We start from the raw sequence: 25,411 nt of genomic DNA, 5'->3' as shown, positions 1-25,411 counted from the left end.
ATATTCCTTCACTCCCCGCTCACTTTCTTTCTCCGTCTCTCTGACCCCAGATGTCTCCTGCTTTCACCCCTCAGGACTGACTTTAACCAGTTCTTCAGCGTCAGTGCAGCAGAGCGTTTATTTGCGTTGCAGAAACATGTCTAGTCGGGTCAGCGTTGCGATTTTGCGGTTCAATTGTGTTTTCTTTCTGGCTGCGAGCCACGTCAAGAGCTCTGGACCGGACTACCTCTTTCCAGACACAGAGCAAGGTTTGTGTTTCCATGCATAAGAATCATACAGTTGTGTTCATATCTTATGTACAACATTTAGGTTGGAGCTGCAGTAAAGTCCATGTCTCTGTTCATGGAGTTCTGAACTTTATGCAACCTCAGTTTATAAAAGCACATTTAACCCTTTAATGCTTGAATGGTTCGATTTCAAAGGCAAAGTCTTAATGTGTCTTTTTAACTTCAATTTTGTACACCATGCATTTTGGGAGACTTACACAGCTGCTCATTGTTCTACAATGTCTAGGCTATTTGGTGCATCAATACATTCATCAGTCATTTTGACAGTTTTATGTTGTCTAACATGAAAAGACCATGATATATAATTATGTTTAAGGATCAAAGGTAATCATTCAAGGTGGTTTAGATGTAACATCTCTCTCTTTCTCTCTGAATGGTTCAAATGACTTGTTAAATCTCACGAATGAACACCTTGGTTATATTTTACTATATCAAAAGAACAAGTCTAAAGCATTACAATTTTTGCTATATTTTCAAGGCATGTAAACACAATTTCCATCTCAAATATTGTGAAAATATTTATGAAATATATATAATTTAATCCATTTTTAAAATTATATATGTATATATAATTTTTAATACAGTTTTTAAATTATGTGTGTGTGCACATATATATAAATAAACAACAAAAAGTTTGTTCTGTAGGTCCTATAGCCTTAGAACATAGGTAAATAATATAGGTAAAATAGGGTGAAATATGACTATATTTATTTATTTCAGAAGATGTGTAGCTCCAAAAAAGATTGTTGTGTTTTCAAAGGAGAATTGTCTTATTTTCATTTCTAGAGCTCTTCATTAAGCAGCACTCTGAGTTTTATGTGGATCATCCTGAAAAAGTGGACAGAGATGGGAATTTCATCTCATACTCCTTATCACATCACTTCTCTGACAGGCGACATAAGAGGGACCTGAATTCAGCAGAGAGTCGAGTGTATTACAAACTCAACTACAAAGGTCAGGAGTTCACTCTCAGTCTAACCACCAATGACAATCTGCTCTCCAATGAATATGTGTTGGAGAAACACAACGGGAGATTAACACAAAAGCAGTCACAAACATCTGGGAGCGGCGCCTGCCACCTTATTGGCACAGTCACTGATGGTAACGTGCAGGGAACCGCCGCCATCAGCACCTGTGAGGGACTGGTGAGAAATATCTGATTTAATCTGTCAGCTCTTTTACATATCATGCAATTCATTTCTGGTGTGAATTCACTTACTGTACTTGCAATAGTGCCGATGCTGTCATTGGCTGTTAAAAATGAAAATTTACTCATCCTCAGGCCAGTCAAGATGTAGATGAGTTTCTTCATCGGAGCAGATTTATTTTTACAAACATCACAATACATTACTTGATGGACTGGAGTGGTGTGGATTACTTGTGGATCATTGTGATGTTTTTATCAGCTGTTTGGACTCTCATTCTGACGGCACCCATTCACTGTAGAGGATCCATTGCTGAGCAAGTGATGTAATGCTAAATTTCAACAAATCTGTTCTGATGAAGAAACAAACTATTTACATCTTAGGTGGCCTGAGGGTGAGTACATTTTCATTTTGGGCTGAACTATTCAGCCAATGACGATATCTGCACTACATCAAAATTTAGGGAAGTCGTGGCCTAATGGTTAGAGAGTCGGACTCGTAATCCAAAGGTTGCGGGTTCGAGTCTCAGGCCGGCAGGGATTGTAGGTGGGGGGAGTGAATGTCCAGCGCTCTCTCCACCCTCAATACCACGACTGAGGTGCCCTTGAGCAAGGCACCGAACCCCCAACTGCTCCCCGGGCACCGCAGCATAAATGGCTGCCCACTGCTCCGGGTGTGTGTTCACGGTGTGTGTGTTCACTGCTGTGTGTGTGCATGTTGGATGGGTTAAATGCAGAGCACAAATTCTGAGTATGGGTCACCATACTTCGCAGAATGTCACTTCACTAAATTTATGGAAGCATAAAATTCACCTTATTTACTTTCTTAATGCATGTTCCTGATTTAATTCTGAATATGATCGATTCATCAGTGCACATTAAAGAAAACAATCTTTTTCTCAGAAAAAAACTTTTTTTATCCGATATGATCTATTGGTTAATATTGACATACAGTAATGTGAATTAATGTTATTAATGCATCACATTTCATATGTTTTACTGTAAATTGATCTATATGTCTTTCTTTGAGAAGCCCCTATTAAACAATGCTATTTTAGAATTATTTATATGCTAGTTAATATTTTGAACTGCCTTTTATTATTATATTTTCAGTCTTCAGTTTCATTTTAGCTTATGTTGAAGTAATTTTGTGTGCTTTTTAAATATGTATTACTATTATTAACTATTATATATAATAATAATTATTATTAAATATATAAATATTACTTTTTAAATATTTGTATGTGGCTTTGATTTAATTTTATTTTAGTGTTAGTTCATCTTTTTGATTTATTTCAGCTTCATTTCAGTAATAGAAAGTTTTTAGTATTTTTTAATGGTAATAACATTTCTAGTGATTAGCTCTTGTAAACCTGGTGGTCCCAGACTGAACAAATGCCTGTCTGGAGCGACATCGACTGGCCTGTTAGACTCTTAACTCTTTGGCCCGTTTTGTTTGCAAAAATTAGTCAGTGTTTGGCCCTCAGAGTGACTCTACAGTGAAACATCAGTGTGTGGGCCGACTGTATCCTGTGTCCGCAGAGCAGATATGAAAGAGTATATTTTCCCAATAGTGACCGTATGACATTAAAGTATCCCAATTATTACATGGCTACCTACCAAATAAACATATCAATGAATATAAAATATTGATCTGAGTTCAAATGATTTTATAATCCAGAAACAAAGAGAGCTGGAAATGAGCTGTGTGGGAAAACAATCAATTTAACATTATTATACAACAATATTTAACTTCAGAAAGCCACGATTGACCGATCAGAATAGAGAGCCGTGTAATCAGATCCAATAGTAGCCTGTTATTTGGAGTGGATGCTCATAAAAAGCAGGGAACTTGAGAAGAACTGTAACCAGGTCAGTGTGTCAGCACATAACATGACTCATTCTAACTTGGCAATTCAACAAAAAGTTGCAAAGGGGGAAAAGAGGAGAGGCAGAGTGAATCGGCTGTTGGTGAAAGCACAGGAAAGAGTTTTGGACTTTAAAATGAAGCTTTGATATATTAGGCGCATGCATAATTTGCAAAACTATGCATGCAGTACCTGCACTAAATGCTCCTTCTGTCTGTCAGTCATTGCCTGAGCATGCATGCTCTTTCTGTAAAGTCATTTTTATGTCAATCAACAGCATTTCATTCCGTTCTAATGTTATCTTTCCTTCCAAACATTTGCTTTCAGTCTCTGGTGCTATTACTCTCACATTCCATTAACTTTTATGTATTCACTCCTCAGAGACTCAGGTGTTTAGTGTATGGGAAAAGCAGAGAATAACAGACAGATAGTGTTCTGTAATGTCGAGACGATGCCAGGTGCTTTTGCTTTTAAAGTGGACAAAGTCAGGATTCTTTGCCAAGTGTGTGACCAAAAGAAAATGTAATGAGGTGCGGCTGATTAGCCTAGCACATTTATGCACTGCCAACATGCACAGATTATTAAAAAACAATGAGCTAATGTTTTGTGCAATGCATTTAGTGGAGGGGCAGTGGCCAAAAGATACAGTTTGCAGAGCTTCTGGAACATTTCCTGCAGTTTTAAAGGAATAGTTTACCCAAAAATAAAAATTCTGTCATATGTTTGAATTTTTAAATTTTTACTCCTATTTTTCCATACGATGAGAATTTATAGTGATTTTTGCACTATTTTGCAACAATGTTGACTGTGTTAAATACTTTTCCCATCTTCTGTTTTTGTCCAATCAAGTTGTTCCGCCCCAAACTCACACCATCGATTAAGCTGAAAGTTAACATTTTGAAATGCTTGAACAAACTTAAGATATTTTATAATGTTTAAAATTTAAAATGTAATTTTGATGCAATGTGATGCAAAGCTGAATTTTCAGCATCATTACTCCAGTCTTCAGTGTCACATGACCACAGTGTCAAAAAATCTTACCATCTCCAAACTTTTAAACAGTGAATGATCTTGACAGCAGTACAGAGCCATTGTGTTTATTATGGTCATCTCTACACATTAAACTGAACTTTAGGATTGTTTACTGATTGGATTACGGTCCTTGTGAAAAACACATTAGCACTGAACTCTGTTGACTCCATTCCTGTTCAGCTTTTGTTTTAAACCAGAGCAGTTACAGACAAACAAAACTACCCATCGCTGACCTGCTCTGCATTAGTCATTAGATCCATATACATTCTTCCTGCCCTCCAGAGGATGTACGGCTGGTTTTGAAGTGCTATACTATAGTTTGAAGTCCTTTACATGAGATGGAAGTCCTATATATCTTGTTTGAAGTCCTACCAAAACCTGCAGGAACTCTGGAAGTCCAGCACCACACACATGGCTTCTGTATTTAGCAGTTCAGTTTTTGTTTTTATAATGTCCCCTGACACCAAAGCTCACGTTTCTGCTGTGAGGAGCAGATGAGGAGAGAGAAAGAGAGAACGGGCCCACAAAAGACAGAGATGAATTAAATATCTCATTTGCTTGTGTAAAAAGTGTTTTGGCAGTTTTTAGTATGATCAGATTTAGTATGGTCACTTTTTCTGTTATATATTTGAATACAGGTCAAAATAAGTATGTTGTCCATATTGTCATCAATATTTTGACATTTTATTTTCACAAGCATTATTTGAAACATTCAATTAGACACTTTGTTTGCATTTAATATCCGTATGAATAAAAATGTTGCATGCTGCATGTTGCAGTGGTTAGTATTGTTTAGACTCTGTGGATGATCGACTCGGCTGAGTCAATATTATGACTGCGTCTCTTACCCCCTGGAGAATTCATGGTGTATTGCTCTGCCTTTCCACAAATCCTCGTATCTGTTCTGCGTTAGGTATAGCCCAGTTTCAAAACATTTGGAATGTTTTTTCTGGTCACGGTTTATTTAGTTTGTTCTGAACACACACACACACACACACACACACACACACATAGACACCTGTTTTTGGCCTGTGGGACTGATTCATTCAGCAGGGCGGTGAACGAGTGCATGAAGTGCATCATGAGAGTCGTTCTCATTCCCATAAAGCTGGGATTTCACTGCATCTCCAAGAAAACATGGTGATAAGAGAAAAATGGCACGTTTCAGAGATGTTTCGTTTGCCAAATGAAATCTCATGGGTTGAAACGCTCAGAGTTCAAGACATATGGACACACGCTTTAAGAAGACTGTAAAGAGTGAATGTGCAACCTGATTTGACCCTTGAAATGTGAGGCAAACACATGAGGTTATAAGTTTGTCCAAAATCCTAACCTTAAGAAACACCAACGATGCTTAGGATTGAATTAATTTGATCAAAAGTGACAGTAAAGACTTTTATAACATTACAAAGGATTTCTTCAATAAAATATAAATAAATGCTGTTCTACTGAACCCCATTCATCAAAGAATCCTGAAAAAATATATATCAGTTTCTACAAAAAATTATTAAGCAGCACACCTGTTTTCAACACTGATAATAAATAGAAATTTTGATTTCTGAAGGATCATGTGGCTCTGATAATATATTTAAAAATATATTAAAATAGAAAACGGTTACTAGAAATGGCAATAATATTTTTAATATAGCTGTTTTTACTGTATTTTTGAGCAAATAAATGCAGCATTGGTGAGCAAAGAGACTTTCGAAATTTGGGGAACATCTAAGAACATTTAAAAAAAAAAAATCAAAATAACCATTTTCAATTATATAGAACCTTTTGTGGAATGGAAAGTTTCCATGGATGTTAAAGGTTCTTCGTGGAACTACAGATGCCAAATTATCTTTATTTAAGAGTGAAACAATTGCATTTCAAATTGCATGCTTGTGCATGTGACACGTTCAGGCACACTGGATAAACTTGCTAAGGCCCTGCAGTGTGGAGAAAATGCCAGGACTGGCAAGCACTTGCAGGGAAACTTAACAAACAGGGAGTGTGACAGGAAAAATACCTTCCCTGAATTCACTGGAATTCCAACAGATCGAAATAATGAGCCTTGCCACCTGAAGTTTTATTACAGTACAAACTACTTTAAACGATTTGAACAAACCCTAATCTCTAAGCATTAACCTCTAATGCGCAACACTGTTTGAGTTGATACTGCAAATTGTGTGTCTTCATGAGTAGTCAGGCTGTTATTTTTATAGGATGATGGATGTGCCATTTTAAACTGGGGAATGATAAAATAGACTTACACTGACAAAGTGAGACCCACATCATAGATACATGAGGGTGAGCTCTTTTGATTTTGAGCCATGTACACATTTCATTTCAACCATGCATCCATGTACACATGAGCCATTTCATAGAGACAGGAAATCATAAAATATTTGCTACTAAAGAAATAACTGTATTAATAGTATTTGATGAAAAATACAGTAAAAAGAGTAATTTTGTGAAATGTTATCATTTAAAGGGGTCATATGATGTTGCTAAAAAGAACATTATTTTGTGTATTTTACAATGTGTTTTTGCGGTTTAAGGTTCAAAAAACACATTATTTTCCACATACTCTACATTATAGTTGCTCCTCTATGCTCCGCCTTTCTGAAACGCATTGATTTTTACAAAGCTCATCGTTCTGAGAAGCGAGGCGTGCTCTGGTTGACCAGCTATCCGGTGCGGTGTGATTGGCCGAATACCTCAAGCGTGTGACGGAAATGTTATGCCCCCTTACCGTATGTGTACCGGTGCGACGACACAAAAACAATAAAACCCATTATAAACGAGGCATTTGTTGCATCCAGTGGGGACATAATCACTGATTATAATGACTCATACTGTCTTTTTACGCATCGCGTTGCATTGCGCCGAGTAAACATTACCATGTCTGCATTTGTGATCGGAGAAATGACAAACAACAAGCGCTACTTTACACTGTTCAATTCTCGCGTTTGAATCGTCAGTGGCAAATTCTTTAAATAATAAAACGTACTTACAGGCTGTGAGTCAGACGCGCCAGACTGTCCTTGCAAAGTTAGAATTGTTCCACTTTATAGAAACAGCTTTTGTGCACAGCTGGTAGACTACTCCCAGGTTCATAGAAAATTGCGCTGCACACACTCTAATATTTGGGTTGAACTGTTCTAGGACAGTGTTGCAAACACAACTTAACCACTGATTTCTAGTTGTGTCATCTTTTGGAAGCCCAAACAAAGTACTTTTGCTTTCAAACGAAACACAGCATCTCCAGGACATGGCCCTGGCGGCAGCAACAACACTACAGTGAGAATAATAGTTCCGCCTTCTTTCATTGCGTGTACATCATTACTCCAGTCTTCAGTGACACATGATCCTTCAGAAGTCATTCTAATATGCTGATTTGCTGCTCAAGAAACATTTCTTATCATTGCTGAAAACAGTCATACTGCATAAATGTTTTATGGAAACGATAACACTTTTTAGGATTGTTTAATAAATAGAAAGTTCAAAAGAACAACATTTATTTAAATGTAACATTATAGATATCTTTACTGCCACTTTTAAATCATTTAATTCATCATTGCTGAATAAAATAATACATTTTTTTAGTTTGCTCTCAAACTTTTAAACAGCATTGTTTTTTCTTATAGAGAGGGCTGTTAAATTTAGCGCAGGGGCCGCTATTGATCGAGCCGGTCCGTGGCCACACAAACGTCACTCATGCACGACACCCACATGTGATCTATCGGAGTTCAACCTGGAGTGGACTCAGGCGGCGACGCAGCACTGATGCACACAGCATTCATCATAGTCCCTGTGGGGTCAAAGGTCAGATATGTTAGATGTATTATAAATTCTTAATAAAATGATACTTCACAAAAAAAATACTTTAGGGAACTCATTTTGTGTGTGTGTGTGTGTGTGTGTGTGTGTCTCCGGTGCAGAAGGTTCTCAGTTTTCCCAACAGGTGGAGCAGGAGAGAGAGCGCTGGGAGCAGGAGCAGGGCCAGCAGGGTGGGGATCGTAATCTTGATCCGGATCGAGAGTGGGAACGACCACGGAGGATCTCCCCTCGCTCCATCAGCAAAGAGCGCTGGGTGGAGACCATGGTGGTGGGCGACTCCAAACTCGTGGACTACCACGGAAGTGGAAACGTTGAGTCCTACATCTTTACCATTATGAACATGGTAAGTACATTCAAGTACTTCTAATATGTTCAAGCACTTATGGGAAATTCATCTTTACAAGTTAATTACAACGTCAGGTGTGTTCAAGTCAGTTTGGTCAGTTCCTTTTCTACATAAAATTCTGCAAGATTTTTAAGCTTCTACAGAATTATGAATAAAGAATATGTATCACCGTGTTTTTGCTTTATGTTGTTCAATTTATGAAGGTGCTGTAAATTGAATGGTTATATATTGTAAATGTACAATATTATCATAGATGCAATTTAGATGCAATTTCAACTAATTTATGGTCAATACAGATGCTGCTTCTAATATATATCCGTCATATTTTTTCATGCTCCCAACTTGAAAACTCACAGCTTAAAGAAAGTTCAGTTACACTTCATTTTGATGGTCCCCTTTAGACATTCTGTTGACTATAAGTAACTTTGCAGCTAAACTTCAACTAAGGGTCAGATGTACTTAACATTGAGAGCACAATCTCATAAAAGCACTGACAGGACTGCTGGCGATTTACTGACAGTGTGCAAATTATAGAACAGAGACGCAGCTAAATCATTTCCATAGTGAACAACGCAATATTTAAAAACTTGCATCTGAAAGGAAACTCTACAAATACATTTGCAATAAATGGCCAGCCAAAAAAATCGCTGTGTCCAAGCCTTTGCAGCACTATTGTTTCATTGTGTGTATTTTTGTTTCATTCCATGTCTTTTTTTAATGCCAAAAGAGGGTTTGCTCTGGCGCAAGCTGTTAATAAATCTGGCCCTTACTCTTATGTTAGTAGAGTATTAGTGGACTGGTTAGGTTATGGTTAGGGTTAGTAAGTTGACATGAACTTGCAAAGTTACTTATAGTCAGTAGAATGTTGGAGGACCATCAAAATAAAGTGTTTAAGCAGACAGTCTACTAATACTTTAATGACTGCTAGTTGACATACAGTAGTTGCTGCTTTGTTACTTATAGTCAACAGGGGACCATCAAAATAAAATGTTACAGAAAGTTTCCCACTCATAATTATGACTTTGTGGTGGTGTTTATGTGTGTTCAACTCGTAAATGCATCATTCTGGCATGATTTGAACGCAACATATGACTTTCATTGTATAGAAAAGACTGAAATTGTATTTTTGACTTTCATATGTAGATATTTTGTATTACTTTTTTGTAGGTGGCTGGAATTTTTCACGACGCCAGCATCGGTAATGCTATCCATATGGTATTGGTCCGGCTCATTCTGCTACACGGAGAGGAGGTACACATGAATCAAGGCATAATTTGCTTTACATCCAGTCCTTCCCAACTGAAAAAATCAGCTTAGACCAACATGAGTTTTCAGGGGGTCCTGATCAATGCTGGTTAGTGCTGGTTAAACATGGACAACTTGCTGGTTATGTTTGTTAACATATGCACAAACCACAACACATGCTGCTTTTTAGTAGGGTTAGTGGACACTATTTCTACTTTTACTTTACTGCTACTTTTGTGTATTTTCAGAAAGGGCTGAAGATCATTCACCACGCAGATACGACTCTCAACAGCTTCTGTACCTGGCAAAAAAACCTCAATCCTCAAAGTGACACTCATCCTGCACACCATGATGTCGCTATACTCATCACACGGTGAAAACACCCTTGCCAATAATTTTAGTAATTGTATTAGTCATTTTTATTAATTTTTTTCACGTTTTAAAAATATATTCATAAGTATTTTTAATCATTTAATTTCTTAGTAATTGTATTACTTCATTTAAATTTTTTTTTTTAAATCTAATAATTATATTGATGATTTCTGAAAGATCATGTGACACTGAACACTGGAGTAATCTATGCTAAATATTCACCTTCTATAACAGAAATAAAATATATTTTTTAAATATACTGAAATGGGAAACAGTTAATATTAAATTGTAATAATATTTCACAATACTGTCAAGTATATGCATTCTTGTCAAATATATGCATTCCTATGATAATAATTATAATATGGTTATAAAATCAGTTTTCTGTTGACAGAAACATTATCTAAATGCTCTAAATAATAATATCTAAATATATTTATCTAAATTAGCTACATTTATTCAAGTCCATGAATGAGCCTCAGTACCCTGGAATAAACGTCTGAAACAACTGCACATTTATTACCTAGTAAAACATAATGCCATTACCAGAGGATGAAGTGCTGTCAAACATACACGTGAACCCGCTGACTCTCATTTATTATCATAAATGTCAGTTTCTTAGTTGCAGTAATGGAGCTGTTTGTCTCTGAGCATTTAACAGACCCTAAACACTCTCGTTTTAACCCAGAGCACCACAGACTGAATGACTTCACCATGTTCTGTGTCCAAGGCTTGAGATTCTCCAGAGCTCATTCATGCTGAACACAGCCAAATAAATGACAAAGAATTCAACCCCTACCATAACTCTTCTTCAGCAGTTTTAGCCCTGCAGCACGACTTTAGTAGTCTATAAAACGAATCAAAGCAGCTGTTGTGCCCTGTTGTGTCTGACCTGATGTGATCTCTCCTCTCAGGAAGGATATCTGCGCAGGCATGAATCAGCCGTGTGAGACGCTGGGCTTGTCTCACCTGTCGGGCATGTGCCAGCCACATCGCTCCTGTAATATCAACGAGGACTCAGGGCTGCCTGTCGCTTTCACCATTGCTCATGAACTCGGACACAGGTACATTTTTATGGGTCATTTTCTTTCATAAGACAGTGCCATTAGTGCCTAAATATGGCATTCATTTTTCAGGTCACATTTTTCCCACCTCTGGCTCAATTTTCATTGCAAGAATATATTTATATCTTTAAAAACTGATTGGAATTTGTTGTAATTTAGTTTTACAAGACACAATAATAATGATAATATATTTTAATTAAAAAAGATAATTGGTGGCTTAACGGTGTGGTACACAGCCTTATGTGGTTGAACTGAAATTGAAAAACAAATGCATTTTCTGATAAAATTCATAAAGTATTTTAGAAAAGAATGCATATTGAAAAATACATATTTTTTTACATTTTATGTAACTTATTGTAATATTATAATGAAATGCAAACTGGGTGACATACCTATGCAACATTTATTTACTTTTATTTATATTTTTTTTATATAAAAATCACATTTAAAATTTGTAAAATAACATTTTACATTGCACACCAAACAGTGTTAAATCGATCAAATAATGTGACTACATTCATTTACTTATGCATTCCTTTGTTATATTGCATGATTCTTTGATTAATGTTATTCCAAACCCAAAAAAAATAAAAGTTAATTTTCAAGTTTGGCGTCATCTTTTTTTTTTTTTTTAAGAAATTTATAATTTTATTCTGCAAGGGCGCATTAAAGTGAAGTGAAGTGACATTCAGTGACATTAAAGTGACAGTAAATACATTTATAATGTTACAAAAGATTTATTTTTAAAGTAAATGCTGTTCTTTCAATTCATCAAAAGAATCTTGACAAAAAATGTATTATGGTTTCCACCAAAATATTACGTAGCATGTTTTCAATATTGATAATAATAAGAATGTTTATTAAGCAGCAAATCAGTATATTACTGATTTCTGAAGGATCATGTGACACTAAAGACTGGAGTAATGATGCTGATAATTCAGCTTTGCAACACAGGAATAAATAACATTTTAAATATATATAAAAATAGAAAACTGTTATTTTAAATTAAATTTTTACTGTATTTTTTTTTAATCAAATTACTGTAGCCTTGATGAGCAGAAGACACTTCTTTCAAAAAAATGTAAAAATCTTGCTGACCATAAGCTTTTAAATGGTACTGTATGTTTAAAAAATAAAAAGGTGATGTGACCTTGTTTTGTGCTGTAGTTTCGGAATCCATCATGATGGTCAAGGGAATGACTGTGAGTTAATAGGGAGGCATCCATTCATCATGTCCCGCCAGCTTCACTACGACTCCTCTCCTCTCACCTGGTCCTCCTGCAGCAAGGAGTACATAACACGCTTTCTCGAGTGAGAACACGCACTCATGCACAGGAACATGTAATTGCATGCTTTATATCTTACTGCAAATTTTTTAATATTCCAGACTATGATCTTTCATAAAGCTCTGTTATCCTCTCAGTCGTGGTTGGGGTTTCTGTCTGGATGACAGGCCGTCTAAGAGGGACCTCAGCTCACCGATGGCAGCACCAGGAGTGCGATACACCCCTCAGCACCAGTGCCAGCTGCAGTACGGACCCAACGCCACCTTCTGCTCAGAAGTGGAAGTAAGGAGTGCATTCATTTAAAAAATCAAGATGAATAAAATACAGATCATTTTTTGTCTCTAATAATGAAAGGGGGTCTTCAGGTTGCCAAACTATTAATTCAGGCTCTATTGGTTCCAGAATGTGTGTCAGATTCTGTGGTGCTCTGTAAATGGATCATGCCGGTCCAAACTGGACTCGCCGATAGATGGAACCAAGTGTGGGCCTGAGAAGGTATAAGAGATTGACATTCAAATAAAAGTATGTTGTATTATTGTGTACTGTGTTTAATTCTGGGTTTATGTGTGTCAGTGGTGTATCTCTGGTGAGTGTGTGATTGTAGGGAAGTTACCGGAAACAGTGCATGGCGGCTGGGGTCCCTGGAGCACCTGGTCTCACTGCTCTCGCACCTGTGGAGCCGGCGTCCAGTCAGCAGACAGGGAATGCAACCAGCCCAAGTACACATCACTCTCCACTGCTGCTTCTATATTATTTCTCAGTGCTTTTCTTTCATTCATTCATTTTTGTGGTCAGTAAGGTTTCTTTTTTTTAAATAAATACTTGTATTCAGCGAAGATGCATTAAATTGATTAAAAGTGACAGCAAAGACATTTATAATGTTATAAAATATTTCTAGTTCAAATAAATGCTGTTCTCTTGAACTTTCTATTCATCAAAGAATTCTGAAATGGTTTCTAAAAAAATATTAAGCAGCACAACTTTTTAGACATTGATAATAATATTTTTATTTTATTTTAAATTTTTTGAGCAGCAAATCAGCATATTAGGATGATTTCTGAAGGATCATGTGACACTGAAAACTGGAGTAATGATGCTGAAAATTCAGCTTTGCTTCACAGGAATAAATTACATCTTACAATATATTCAAATGGTTACTGTTTTTACTGTATTTTTGATCAGATAAATGCAGCCTTGGTGATCATAAGAGATTTCATTTAAAACATTTAATATTAATTTTAAAATTTATATTTTTTAATTAAAAAAGATAATTGGTGGCTTAACGGTGTGGTACACAGCCTTATGTGGTTGAACTGAAATTGAAAAACAAATGCATTTTCTGATAAAATTCATAAAGTATTTTAGAAAAGAATGCATATTGCAAAATACATCTTTTTTTTATTTTATGTAACTCATTGTAATATTATAATGAAATGCAAACTGGGTGACATCATAAGAGATTTCATTTAAAACATTTACAAATCTTACAGACCACAGTTTTGAAACATCAATGTGCTTTTATGCATATATATATATATATATTTATATATATATATATATATATATACTGTATCTACAAGGTATGTTTTTAAGGAAATTCATATTTTATATAAAAAGTATATTTTTGTGTGTATATATACACTTACTACACACACACACACACAATTTAAATGCAATTAAAAATATAATTAAAAATGCATTATGTGCCAAGAAGATTAACAAATTAAAAGGTTAGAAAATCAAATTATTAAATTGTCACCCTTAAAAATGAACGATTCTGAGATATAGTATTCAGTGCAGTGTGCATGTTAGGTGGATATTCTGCATAAAGAGAATTTGCATACTGGACACAATAAACATACTGCATTAAAAATATTGTGATAGTATGCTCTTCTGTTCATTTGTTTCTGGCCAGTAACTGCTGTAATACCAGCAGAATACACTAGAGGACACACCTGTATATATTTTACAAACCGTTGCCTTTTGGTGTGTAGTTTGTGTTCTGTCATAAATCGAGTAGCATCTTAAAACCACATCATTTTGAGTCTTTAAGTAACCGCTTTTCTCTTTTTTCTCCCCATTTCAATTCCTGCACCTTCTCTGTCTTTTCTTGTACATTTTGCTTCTATCATGATATGTGTTTCTTTCTATGTACAGACCTGAGTTTGGAGGCAAATATTGTACAGGCGAGCGGAAGCACTACAGAATTTGCAACACAAAACCTTGTGCCAGAAAACATCCCTCCTTCAGAGAGATGCAGTGCAGTGAATTTAACACTGTGCCATACCACAATGAACTCTACGAGTGGATACCTGTTGCAAGCTCATGTAAGAGAACTTTGCATCACATGCATGAAAATATTGCATTCAGATTTTTATATGTGCATGATTTTAATATTGTAATATAATATTTTACCAGAAGAGAGAGACTGTACATTCATGTACATGTTTTTTAAAACAAAGATCTCTTATGCTCACCAAAGCTGCATTGCCTGTATGTGATCAAAAATACAAAAAATAATGTGAAATATTGTTTCAATTTAAAATAACTGCTTTCTATTTGATTATATTTTAATGCCATTTATTCCTGTGATCAAAGCTGAATTTTCAGCATCATTACTCCAGTCTTCAGTGTCACATGATCCTTCAGCAATCATTCTAGTATGCTGATTTGCTGCTCAAGAAACATTTCTTATCATCAAACATGCCCGAACACCCTAGCATCACAGTGGTGACTTTTGCTTCGCTTGCATTTTCTTCATAAGTTGGAAAAATTTCTTTTTCTCAAGAACTGTTTGAGTAAACACAACTGGATACACAACTGTAAAGAATGTAATGTTTTTTGCACTGAAGACTTGAAAAAAGAAAGCATGTGCTTTCTACAACTGAACAGCTGAGCCAAGATACTGTGTTAATACACGCTGCGCGGGTCGAGGCCTGTTGATATTAACATAAAACTTCTTACACGTGGCTGCTTACAATTTTATAGAGTTTGTTGGTTCACATTCAAGAATGCCCCACTTTTATTAGCCAGCTTTAGAGGCGTGTGGATTCCTGACACAAGTGTTTAGTCATTGTTGTTTGCTCTGTTTAAGCCGTTGGAGCGCAGCGGGAGTTTTGGATTGTAGATTATAGCCTACATACTATTTGATGTTTGCATGGTAACAATACCAATTCATTATAAATTATACGTGATTTCTGGGTCTTTTGTTTGATTTTGTTAACTTAGAGTAACAACCTGTTATTTTGGGGTCTCTTAACTAGTTGCTTATTAGCATTAGCACCATTTATTAGTACTAATTAAGCACATATGTGACCCTGGACCACGAAACCAGTCTTAAGTGTCAATTTTTTCAAAATTGAGATTTATACATCATCTGAAAGCTGAATAGATAAGCTTTCCATTCATGTATGGTTTGTTATGATAGGACAATATTTGGCGGAGATACAACTATTTGAAAATCTGGAATCTGAGGGTGCAAAAAAATCTAAATATTGAGAAAATCACCTTTAAATTGGTCCAAATGAAGTTCTTAGCAATGCATATTACTAATCAAAAATTAAGTTTTGATATATTTATGCTAAGAAACTTACTAAATATCTTCATGGAACATGATCTTTACTAAATATCCTAATGATTTTTGGCATAAAAGAAAAATCTATAATTTTGACCCATGCAGTGTATTTTTGGCTATTGCTACAAATATATTCTAGCGACTTGAGACTGGTTTTGTGGTCCAGGGTCACATATTAATGCCTTATTCTACATGACCTTATTCTGCATCCCTAATCCTACCCAATACCTAAACTTAACAACTACCTTACTAACTATTAATAAGCAGCAAATTAGGAGTTTATTGAGAGAAAAGTCATAGTTAATAGTGAATAAGTGTTCTCTGTTCTAAAGTGTGACTACTAAACATAAGTTTGAAGTAAGTAAGTTTTTTTTTTTTTAAATAAATGAATACTTTTATTCAGTAAGGACGCAGTAAATTGATCAAAAGTGTTAGTAAAGACATTTATAATGTTAAAAGATTTCTATTTCAAATAAATGCTACTCTTATTCATTAAAGAATCCTGAATTTCCACAAAAAATATGAAGCAGCACCACTGTTTTCAGCATTGATAATAATCAGAAATGTTTAATCAGCATATTAGAATGATTTCTGAAGGATCTGAAGACTGGAGTAATGATGACTGAAATTTCAGCTTTTCATCACAGGAATAAATTACATCTTAAAATATATATTATTTTCAATTGTAATAATATTTCACAGTATTACTGTGTTTAATGTATTTTGGCTCAATTAAATGCAGCCTTGATTAGCATAAGAGACTTCTTTCAAAAACATAAAAAATCCTACAGACCCCAAACTTTTGGTAAAATGCTTTTGCAAACAGTACTATGTTCAAATGTTATACTATATAATACAGTAAGTAGCACGTCTCTCTCTCGTTCTGTCTCTCACAGCACGTCCATGCGAGCTGCACTGCAAGCCGGTGGATGAGAACTTTTCTGAGAAGATGTTGGATGCGGTTACAGATGGAACGCCATGCTTTATGAACAACAGCAGAAACATCTGTGTCAATGGTGTGTGCAAGGTAGTGTGGCAGGGTATGTCTTACTTTCAACCCATTTGTGCACATGTGTGCGCTGGTGTATTGATGTTTTGTCTGTGTTCTGTAGCTGTACAGTGATGTCTACAAAGGGCACTTAAGCGACACTTTTACATCATCAAAACATCAAAGCATGAGATTCACTAACATAATACATACATACACATACTTAACAGCTGCTCAATGTCTTTTAATCAGCTTGTGTTTTGGTCATTTTTAGTGGATGTATGAAATCATTTCTCCTTAAGTAAACACGGGTCTAGTTCATCACGTTAATTTTATAACGTTTTATTTTCACTTTGGCTCTTTCTTTTTTTTTTTTACATTTTTGAGTGAACTATCCATTTTGGTCAACAGAATATACAGTAGGTGCATTGTTTTTGCCTCCTCCTAATATTCATCTTTCATGTTTTAAGGGAAGTAAATGGTGAGTTATGTTTTAGTGCCATAGAGAAAAACTGTATTTTGTGCTTTTGTATATATCTGTGATTAATTGAGTATGTGTTTATGTGTACTCTTTCTCTAGGAGGTGGGTTGTGATTTTGGCATTAATTCTAATGCTAAAGAGGACAGCTGTGGCGTTTGTCTCGGTGATGGATCCGCTTGTGAGACGGTGAAGGAGAACTTTGTGGCGCAAGATGGAGTTGGTGTGTAATCCTGAGTAGCACACATGACACGTTTATATATATTTATATTATATACTAAATTAGATTTCACAAAATGATTAAAAAAAAGTGGTATGTCTGTGTGTTGAAACAGCAATATTTTAAATGGTTTTTAAGTGAGATTATGTGATTTAGGTTACACGGACCTGGTTTTGATCCCTGGGGGAGCTCGGGATATCTTCATACAGGAAGTGGAAGAGGCTGGGAATTTCCTTGCGATTCGATCGTCTGATTCAGATGAGTATTACCTCAATGGGAATTACATAATTCAGTGGAACGGAGAGTACGAGGCAGGTGGCACGAAGTTTTACTACGATCGGACGGGTAATATGGAGAATCTCACCTCAGCGGGACCAACAACTGAACCTGTCATGATCCAGGTACTGAACCTCACACACATAAACATATTAAAGGAATACAATATCAATTCAACTCTATAGAAATCTATATTAGGTAGTAGTAGGTTTGTAGTAAATAAATGTAAAGCCTAAAATATCAATAAAAAAATAGTTTTATGGGTCGTTGCATCACATCTCTTTCTGACACAGGTAGAATTTCTATTGAGAACAGAAAAAGTCAGCAAGGGAAAAATCATTGTAGCAGACACAGTTATTTTTATTTATCCCTCTTCTTCTGACATTATTTCTGTGAGAAAGCATGAAACTAAAGTTGTTGCTTCTAACTGGCGGCACATGCAAAACAAGATGATTTGTTGAATGCTGTCATTAAATGATAGATGCTTTTGTTTCAATGTGAAATGTTCAGCTGTTGTTCCAAGAAGCAAACCCTGGTGTCAAATATGAGTACACCATTAAGAGGAGTCTCCCGCTGGGGAACGAAATTCTGGAACCAGAGTACATTTGGAAATATGGAGCTTGGACTGACTGCAGCACTACCTGTGGGCTTGGTACAGAGCAAGATTTTTCCTGTGTGTTTATACTGATGAAGTTTATTCCAGCATGGTTTTGATAGCATCTTCTGTCTCTGTACAGGTGAGCAGTATCAGCCTGTGCGCTGTTTTGAGTCAGAGGTTGGTGTGGTGGAGGAATCGCTGTGTGATCCCAGCACACGTCTTGATGACAGGCATCGCAAGTGTAAGAACATGGACTGCCCTGCAAGGTACACTACTGTATAAATAATGGTTATGTTCAGAATAGCACACCATTGTAATAGTCTTACTTATTATCTCTATATAATTAGTTACTCCAGTCTTCAGTGTCATATGATCCTTCAGAAATCAGTCTAATATGCTGATTTGCTGCTCAAGAAACACTTTTGATTGTTATCAATGTTGAAAACAGTTGTGCTGCTTAATATTCTTAGGAAGTCCTTTTTTCAGGATTCTTTGATGAACAGAGCATTCAAAAGAACAGCATTTGAAATAGAAATCTTTTGTAAAATGCACCTTAGGTGGTGGGTGGGAGGATGGCAGACATGCTCGGCTACATGCGGTCCAGACGGAGTGAGAAAGCGCACCATTCTGTGTGTGCGTACGGTGGCCGGAGAGGAGCGGGTTCTGCACCCTGGAGACTGTAAGCAGCTGCTCAAACCCAAACCTGTGGTACCCTGCAACCGAGACGTACCGTGTGGGTTCGAATGGATGGTGGGCAACTGGAGCGAGGTGGGTACTTGTATTATAAATTAACCTGGTTAATGTTCTTTATGTCCTTTATTTACTGTCCACTCACAAAATTTTTGTATTTCGGCAAGGAACCTTTCGTACACTCACAAAAGTTTTGCGTTCCTTGCAAAAATTTTCTTTTGCATTTCCTTGTGGAAATTTTTTTTGTACAACTTTTGTGATGAAATAATGAGATGTGTCTTTGTTTCAGTGCTTTTGCGAGGAAATGGGAACACAAATGTTTGGTGAGAGAATGCAAATGTTTTGCAAGTGAATGCAAAGTTTGACAAGGGAACATAATACTTTTGTTAGAGAACACAAAAGTTTTGCCCTTGAACGCCAAAGCATTGAAATATAATTTTTCCTCTAATCTCTTTTTTTCCTATCACCAGAGGAACCTTTTCATAGTTCCTAGAACTATGAGCGGAAGTTTCCGCTTTTTGGTGTGTTCACAGCGCAGGAACTAGGAATAGTTTTAGTTCTAGGAACTCTGTTTGGGGGAACTAATTTAGCTCTTACTTCAGAGTAGGTTATAAAACAGTTCTATAGGAACTACCAGTGAGGTGTACGTTGATTGGCCAAAAACATATGAAACACTAGCTACCCGGCATTTTTAAAAAGCCATGTAAAAATGTTTACCCCACAAACATGGAAAACAGCGATAACGGCATTTAGCTACCTGTTGTCTGCAGCGTTGTGTTAATTTCTCAACCTCGTGATATGTAACACCGCAAGTTGTCCCAGGAGATTTAGTCAGATTTTCATGTTGTTTCAATCACGTAAATTGTGCATTTACATTCCATCTCCGTTATCACGAAACCCACAACAAAAACAGCTCCGATCACAGAATTCTCAAGTCGTTACGTTTATAAGTTCCAAACATAAAGACGCTGCTGTCGGCCGCTTCAGAGTTCCTGTTGCTGGTGCGAATGTAACCAGGAAAATGGGCTGAAATTGGTTCTCTAGGAACCACCATGCTGTCAAGGTCCTAGAACTACGTGGTGAGAAAGCCCCTCATGTCCCCTTAGGGGCTCCATATCAGTTTCATGTTTTAGGGATTATTTTGAATTGTTCGGATTTTTTAAAAATTGTAAACTCACAGAAAATTTTAATTCTGTCGTTTTGTCACCCTCATTTTGTTCCATATGACTCTTTTCTTTCACTTTGACTTTCTTAGATCTATTAGGGTTGTCAAAAGTACTGACTTTGGTACCAAATCAGAGCTGAAATTTTATTTATGTAAAATGTGAAGATACCAGCATTTCCTTCTGGGCGCGTGAAATGTTCTGTGATGAGCTACAATGATCATCGCTTCAAAAACATGTTGTAAATACACATCTTTCACACTCTTCACTGAGGGCTTACACAGATGCACAACGGAGAATTGGAAAGTCGCGTCTGTTAGCGCATCCCTAATATATCTGATCATCTGATCCGCCTATTTTCACCAAATTGTGCACCCCTGATTCATGGGGCATTTTCATATAGTAATTAGTTGCATTGTCATATTATTTAATTTTTGTGTTACCCAAACTCATGATTGTGTGTCATCCCGCAGTGCTCTCTGTCTTGCGATGGAGGGATAAAGTCCAGAGTTGTCAAGTGTGTGGCAAAACAACCAGGCCGGTGCAACCCTGCCAATCGACCTCGATCGACGATCCTCTGTAACCTCCAGAGCTGCTCATCCACTAACAGATGGATGGGTTCTCCATTCCAACCACGATTCCGACCTAGAGTCCCTCCTAAAATCCCAACACAGGCCCCCGGGACCCAAACACCAGCATATAGCACCACTATCATGCCTCCAAACACCTTGTCTACCATTACGACCAACACGTCTCCAGCATCCACAACATCTCACATCCTCCATGAAGACGACCAAGACTTTATCTTGGTGAGGGACGATCACAAAGGCAGTGATGGTCCTGGAATGGTTCTCACAAATACTGAGGATGAGGAGGGAAGCGCAGACCTGCGGCCTCCGGATAAAAGCTACACGCCAGGTTATGATTATATAGTAGAAGATCCAACCGGAGAAGAAAGGGCACATGAGGATAATATGTTTACCAGCACACCTGAAGAAGTCCCCACAGCCACTGTCCAATCATTGCATACTAACATCTCCACAACAAAGCCAGCCACTACTAGTAGAACCCAATACAATGATTATTTGACAGCATCTCCAGTATTGCAGAAACCAACAAGCTCATATGAACCACATACCACCCCAAACCCAACAGTGCCACATTTGAACACTCAAAGTCCACAAGCAACTGTGAAGATACTGAGAAAAGCCTCACAAACACCAAACAGTCCCAGCAAAGGCAATGCTCCTAAAGCATTCAGGCAGAAGCCAGAGACGACGACTGCCACTGATGACTATGGGAACCTGAATGTACGAGATCCCATCAGTAGGAATGCATTTTGGAAAGTGGGCAACTGGAGTGATGTAAGAATGCAAACCTAAGGCAATTACAGTATATTATATTACATGCACTGAATTATGATTAGATTTGCATTCCCAGAAGGAAATACTAGTGCTTGCATGGCAGCAAAAGAATAGAGTTAAATGTTTGGGCAAGTTTAGATTTTAAATGACATGATGCTGTTGTCAAAATATGAATTTCTTCTTCAGTATTTTTGCATTGTTTTCCAGTACAAATATCGAAATATTCTTAAATCAAGATACATAACTTGAAAAGCAAAATAATGTTGAAGTTGTGTTTTCTGATACATATATGTCACAATTATGTGAGTTTATGCTTATGAGAAAATATATTTGCCAATGGGGTAAGAAAAATTATCTTATTTTCCTTTTGAATTAAATGTATTTTTCTGAACCCATTGGTGGATATTTTTCCTGTTTTAAACATAAACTCACTTTTTTGCTACATTAATCGTAAAACAAGACGTTTTGCATAATTTGTCTTCTCAAGTAAATGTATTTTGCTTTAAAAATGTTTAGATATTTGTGCTGGCAAAAATGCAGAGGATGAAACTGACACCTTTTGCAGTGTAAATATTACAAAATTATGGTATTTTTAAATGAACATTTAATCATTTAAATGAATGGGAGATTTTCTAACTTTATTCTTAAATATCTATGAAAACTACAGTGTTTATAAAAAAATAGCACACTGAAGGCATTAAGTTTTTAAAAGAAGGGTTTTAATGAGTCCAGTAATGAGTACATTAAGTGGTTCAAGCTGAATTAATTGCAAAATTTTGTGTAAAAGAAGAGCATTTTATGATGAAAATGAGAGGAGTTTTGCAGACTTGTTGTTGGTTGTCAGAGCATTACTATGGAGCCGAATGTTTTTTAGCATGTTTCATGTTGCTTGCTGAATAAAAGTATAAATTTCTTGCACAAAAATCTTACTGACCCATACATGCCTAATATGTATTTTTCATCCCAGTGCTCCACTACGTGTGGTCTCGGTGCAGTGTGGCGATCAGTAGCCTGCAGCTCAGAGCGTGAGGAAGACTGTGCCAGTGAGAAGAAGCCAGAACCTGCCCGCCGATGCAACCTGCGACCCTGTGCCATCTGGAAGACTGGAAACTGGTCCAAGGTAAAGCCACAATTTCAAAACAAACCTAAACGACTGTATCCTGCAATGAATTTTGATGCCCTCCTCTCTTTAGTGTCCTGAAGGCTGTGTGACTGATATGAAGCATCGAGAAGTGCAGTGCATCGACACTCAGAGCAGACGTCCACTGAGGCCTTTTCACTGTCAGTCTCTCTCATACAAACCACACAACAGTTTGCCCTGCAACACCCGGCCCTGCCTGCAGTGGAGGTCCTCACCCTGGGGAGAGGTACTAATACTAATGTCACATCGCAGAAAATAGTCTAGTCTAAGATAAATTGTCCAGAGCAGTGTTATTTTAGTGCCATTGACATACTATGATTGTTTTAGTTATTATTTTGAAATAGTAATGTAATAAGATTTTTAATCATTTTGTTTCCTGTTTTTGTCATTTTTATTGGTTGTAGTTTTTAGTATCATTGATATACTATTAGTTTCTGTTAATATTATATTTTATTTAAAAAAATGTTTACTTCTTTATTTTCAAGTTTTAGTAATTGTGTGTTTTTGTCATTTTTATCAGTTTAATAGCTGAAAACTAGCTGAAATAAATGAGTATTTATTTATTTTTATTTCAGTTAAAATACATTTTATTTCAAGTAACTGTTTTAGTTCATTTAATAACCCTGGCCCCATAGTAGTTCTGACTGGTTTTTTATATATCTGTGGTTGACAGTGCTCTAGAAGCTGTGGGGACGGGGTGAAAGAGAGACGTGTGTACTGCCCTGAGTACCAGCGCTGCAACGCCACGCTCAAACCCAACAGCACTGAGTCCTGCAATCTGCAGCCCTGCACCAGCTGGGCGACTGAAGCCTGGGGTCAGGTAACGCACTGCAAAAACCTTCATTTATAGAAAGGAGTAAATATAGTGTGGGACTTGATAGTGTGGGATGATACACTACTTTTCAAAAGTTCAGGCTTAGATTAAGACGGTTGAAAGTGACAGTCAAGACATTTATTATAATTGAATTACCTCCCCAAATCTTTTCAACTGTTACCTATTATAACAAAAAGTTGTGGTGCGACTTGTCAAACGGCTTGTCCTTTTTTAAAAGTCTAATCAGCTGTAGTTTACAATCGATGATTTGTGACTATGTAGTATTTTATAATCAAGTGGGCGGGACGTTCTCACTCCAAAGAGCATTTTATTGGACAAAAATTGGTATAGGCTCCTCCCTGATCGTCTATGATGTCACCACAGTTTTTATTGATTGACAGTGCTCCAGAAGCTGTGGTGGAGGGGTGCAGAAGCGAGCCGTGTGGTGCATAAATGAGGAATCCGGCGAGGAAGAAAAGATGTCACTATGTGCAAAAAACAATAAACCTGACAGTATGCAAAACTGCAGCCCAAAGGAGTGTAAAACTGATTTAGGTAAACTGGATTATATAATATTGTATTCTGTTTGTTTCCGAAATGTATTTGGACACTTAAAAATACCTGAATGTCATCGCATTTGATAAAAACAAATTTAAAATATGAATAAAATCTTGTATCTTGATGATACTATAATTACACAGATTTTACACAGTGGATGTATTAAGTCCGTTCTCCTCAAGTTTACACAGGTGACCTAGCAGAGAAACCACAGGTGTATTTCATTACATTAACAATCAACATGATCCAATTACATCCTGATCCACTATCAACTGGTTATGTCACTAAAACCCAACTAACTTCTTGAGCTGTCTTTGGGCTTAATAAAAGTTATTTGGTTATATTTCGTTATTTAATGCAATGACAATTTATACATTTTCAAGCATGACTTACATGTGCCACTGTATTTGGGTTCTATCCATTAAAAATGTGATAGAGATTAAAAATCTTTTTCCCCAAGCACATACAAGTTGTGCCTGCATAGATCATTTTAATATAGCATCCCATGGCTCTGTAGTTTATTTTGAATGTTAAAGCCCTTTAATAGTTTTTGTTATTTTGTTTCCTTTCTTTGCAGGTCTAGTTTGTAAGAAAAACAGCATGTCGACACGTTTCTGTGAGAAACTCAAGCTGCTGGGTCGCTGCTCGCTGCGCTCGATCCGCAAGCAGTGTTGTGTCACTTGCATGATGTAACACTGCAGAGGTCAGGCTTGGGTCATCGACTACTGGACACGCAGACGCCCCTCTCAAATATATGAAAAATATGTGGTTTTTACTTGAACAAAGGAATCCTAGGCGTTTGACCATGTGTTTGAAATGCTTCCAAAAACATCAAGCTTTAGTTACAGGATTCAGCATCAGTTAGACAGTTTTTATTGTTGTTATTCTGCTTTTTAACCCAAAAAGGTGTGCTTTTGACAGGTTTACCAGTCAACAATATGATGAACACGCAGCAAGACCCACTTTTTTATATCATGGGTCAGTTGGAAACTGCCAAGAAGCAAGCAAAATATTTTGCACGCACAGGCTGATATTCAGGTTATTCATTAAAAATAGTACTTGTTATTATCTGAAGTGT

The 25,411-nt window shown here is 36.6% G+C and overlaps 1 protein-coding gene across 1 annotated transcript; it reads left to right on the top strand.

The window, feature by feature from the left end:
* Positions 1–136: 136 nt before the first annotated feature.
* Positions 137–25,026, top strand: LOC306871624 (A disintegrin and metalloproteinase with thrombospondin motifs 12-like; the record flags this gene model as incomplete). Its single annotated transcript, XM_079419689.1, has 24 exons — positions 137–248; positions 1,074–1,432; positions 7,964–8,141; positions 8,258–8,499; positions 9,670–9,753; positions 9,996–10,120; positions 11,034–11,183; positions 12,351–12,494; positions 12,607–12,751; positions 12,872–12,964; positions 13,043–13,188; positions 14,627–14,796; positions 16,940–17,070; positions 17,612–17,732; positions 17,886–18,130; positions 18,516–18,657; positions 18,743–18,869; positions 19,161–19,371; positions 20,930–21,820; positions 22,788–22,940; positions 23,014–23,187; positions 23,635–23,781; positions 24,177–24,330; positions 24,911–25,026. 24 exons carry the CDS (start codon positions 137–139, stop codon positions 25,024–25,026), a joined length of 4,560 nt encoding a protein of 1,519 aa, XP_079275815.1.
* Positions 25,027–25,411: the final 385 nt, after the last annotated feature.

This window comes from Barbus barbus, assembly GCF_936440315.1.
Source record: "Barbus barbus genome assembly, chromosome: 6".
Classification (NCBI taxonomy): domain Eukaryota; kingdom Metazoa; phylum Chordata; class Actinopteri; order Cypriniformes; family Cyprinidae; genus Barbus; species Barbus barbus.
The sequence above is the reverse complement of the archived record's forward strand: the minus strand, read 5'-3'. Positions and strand labels throughout refer to the sequence as shown.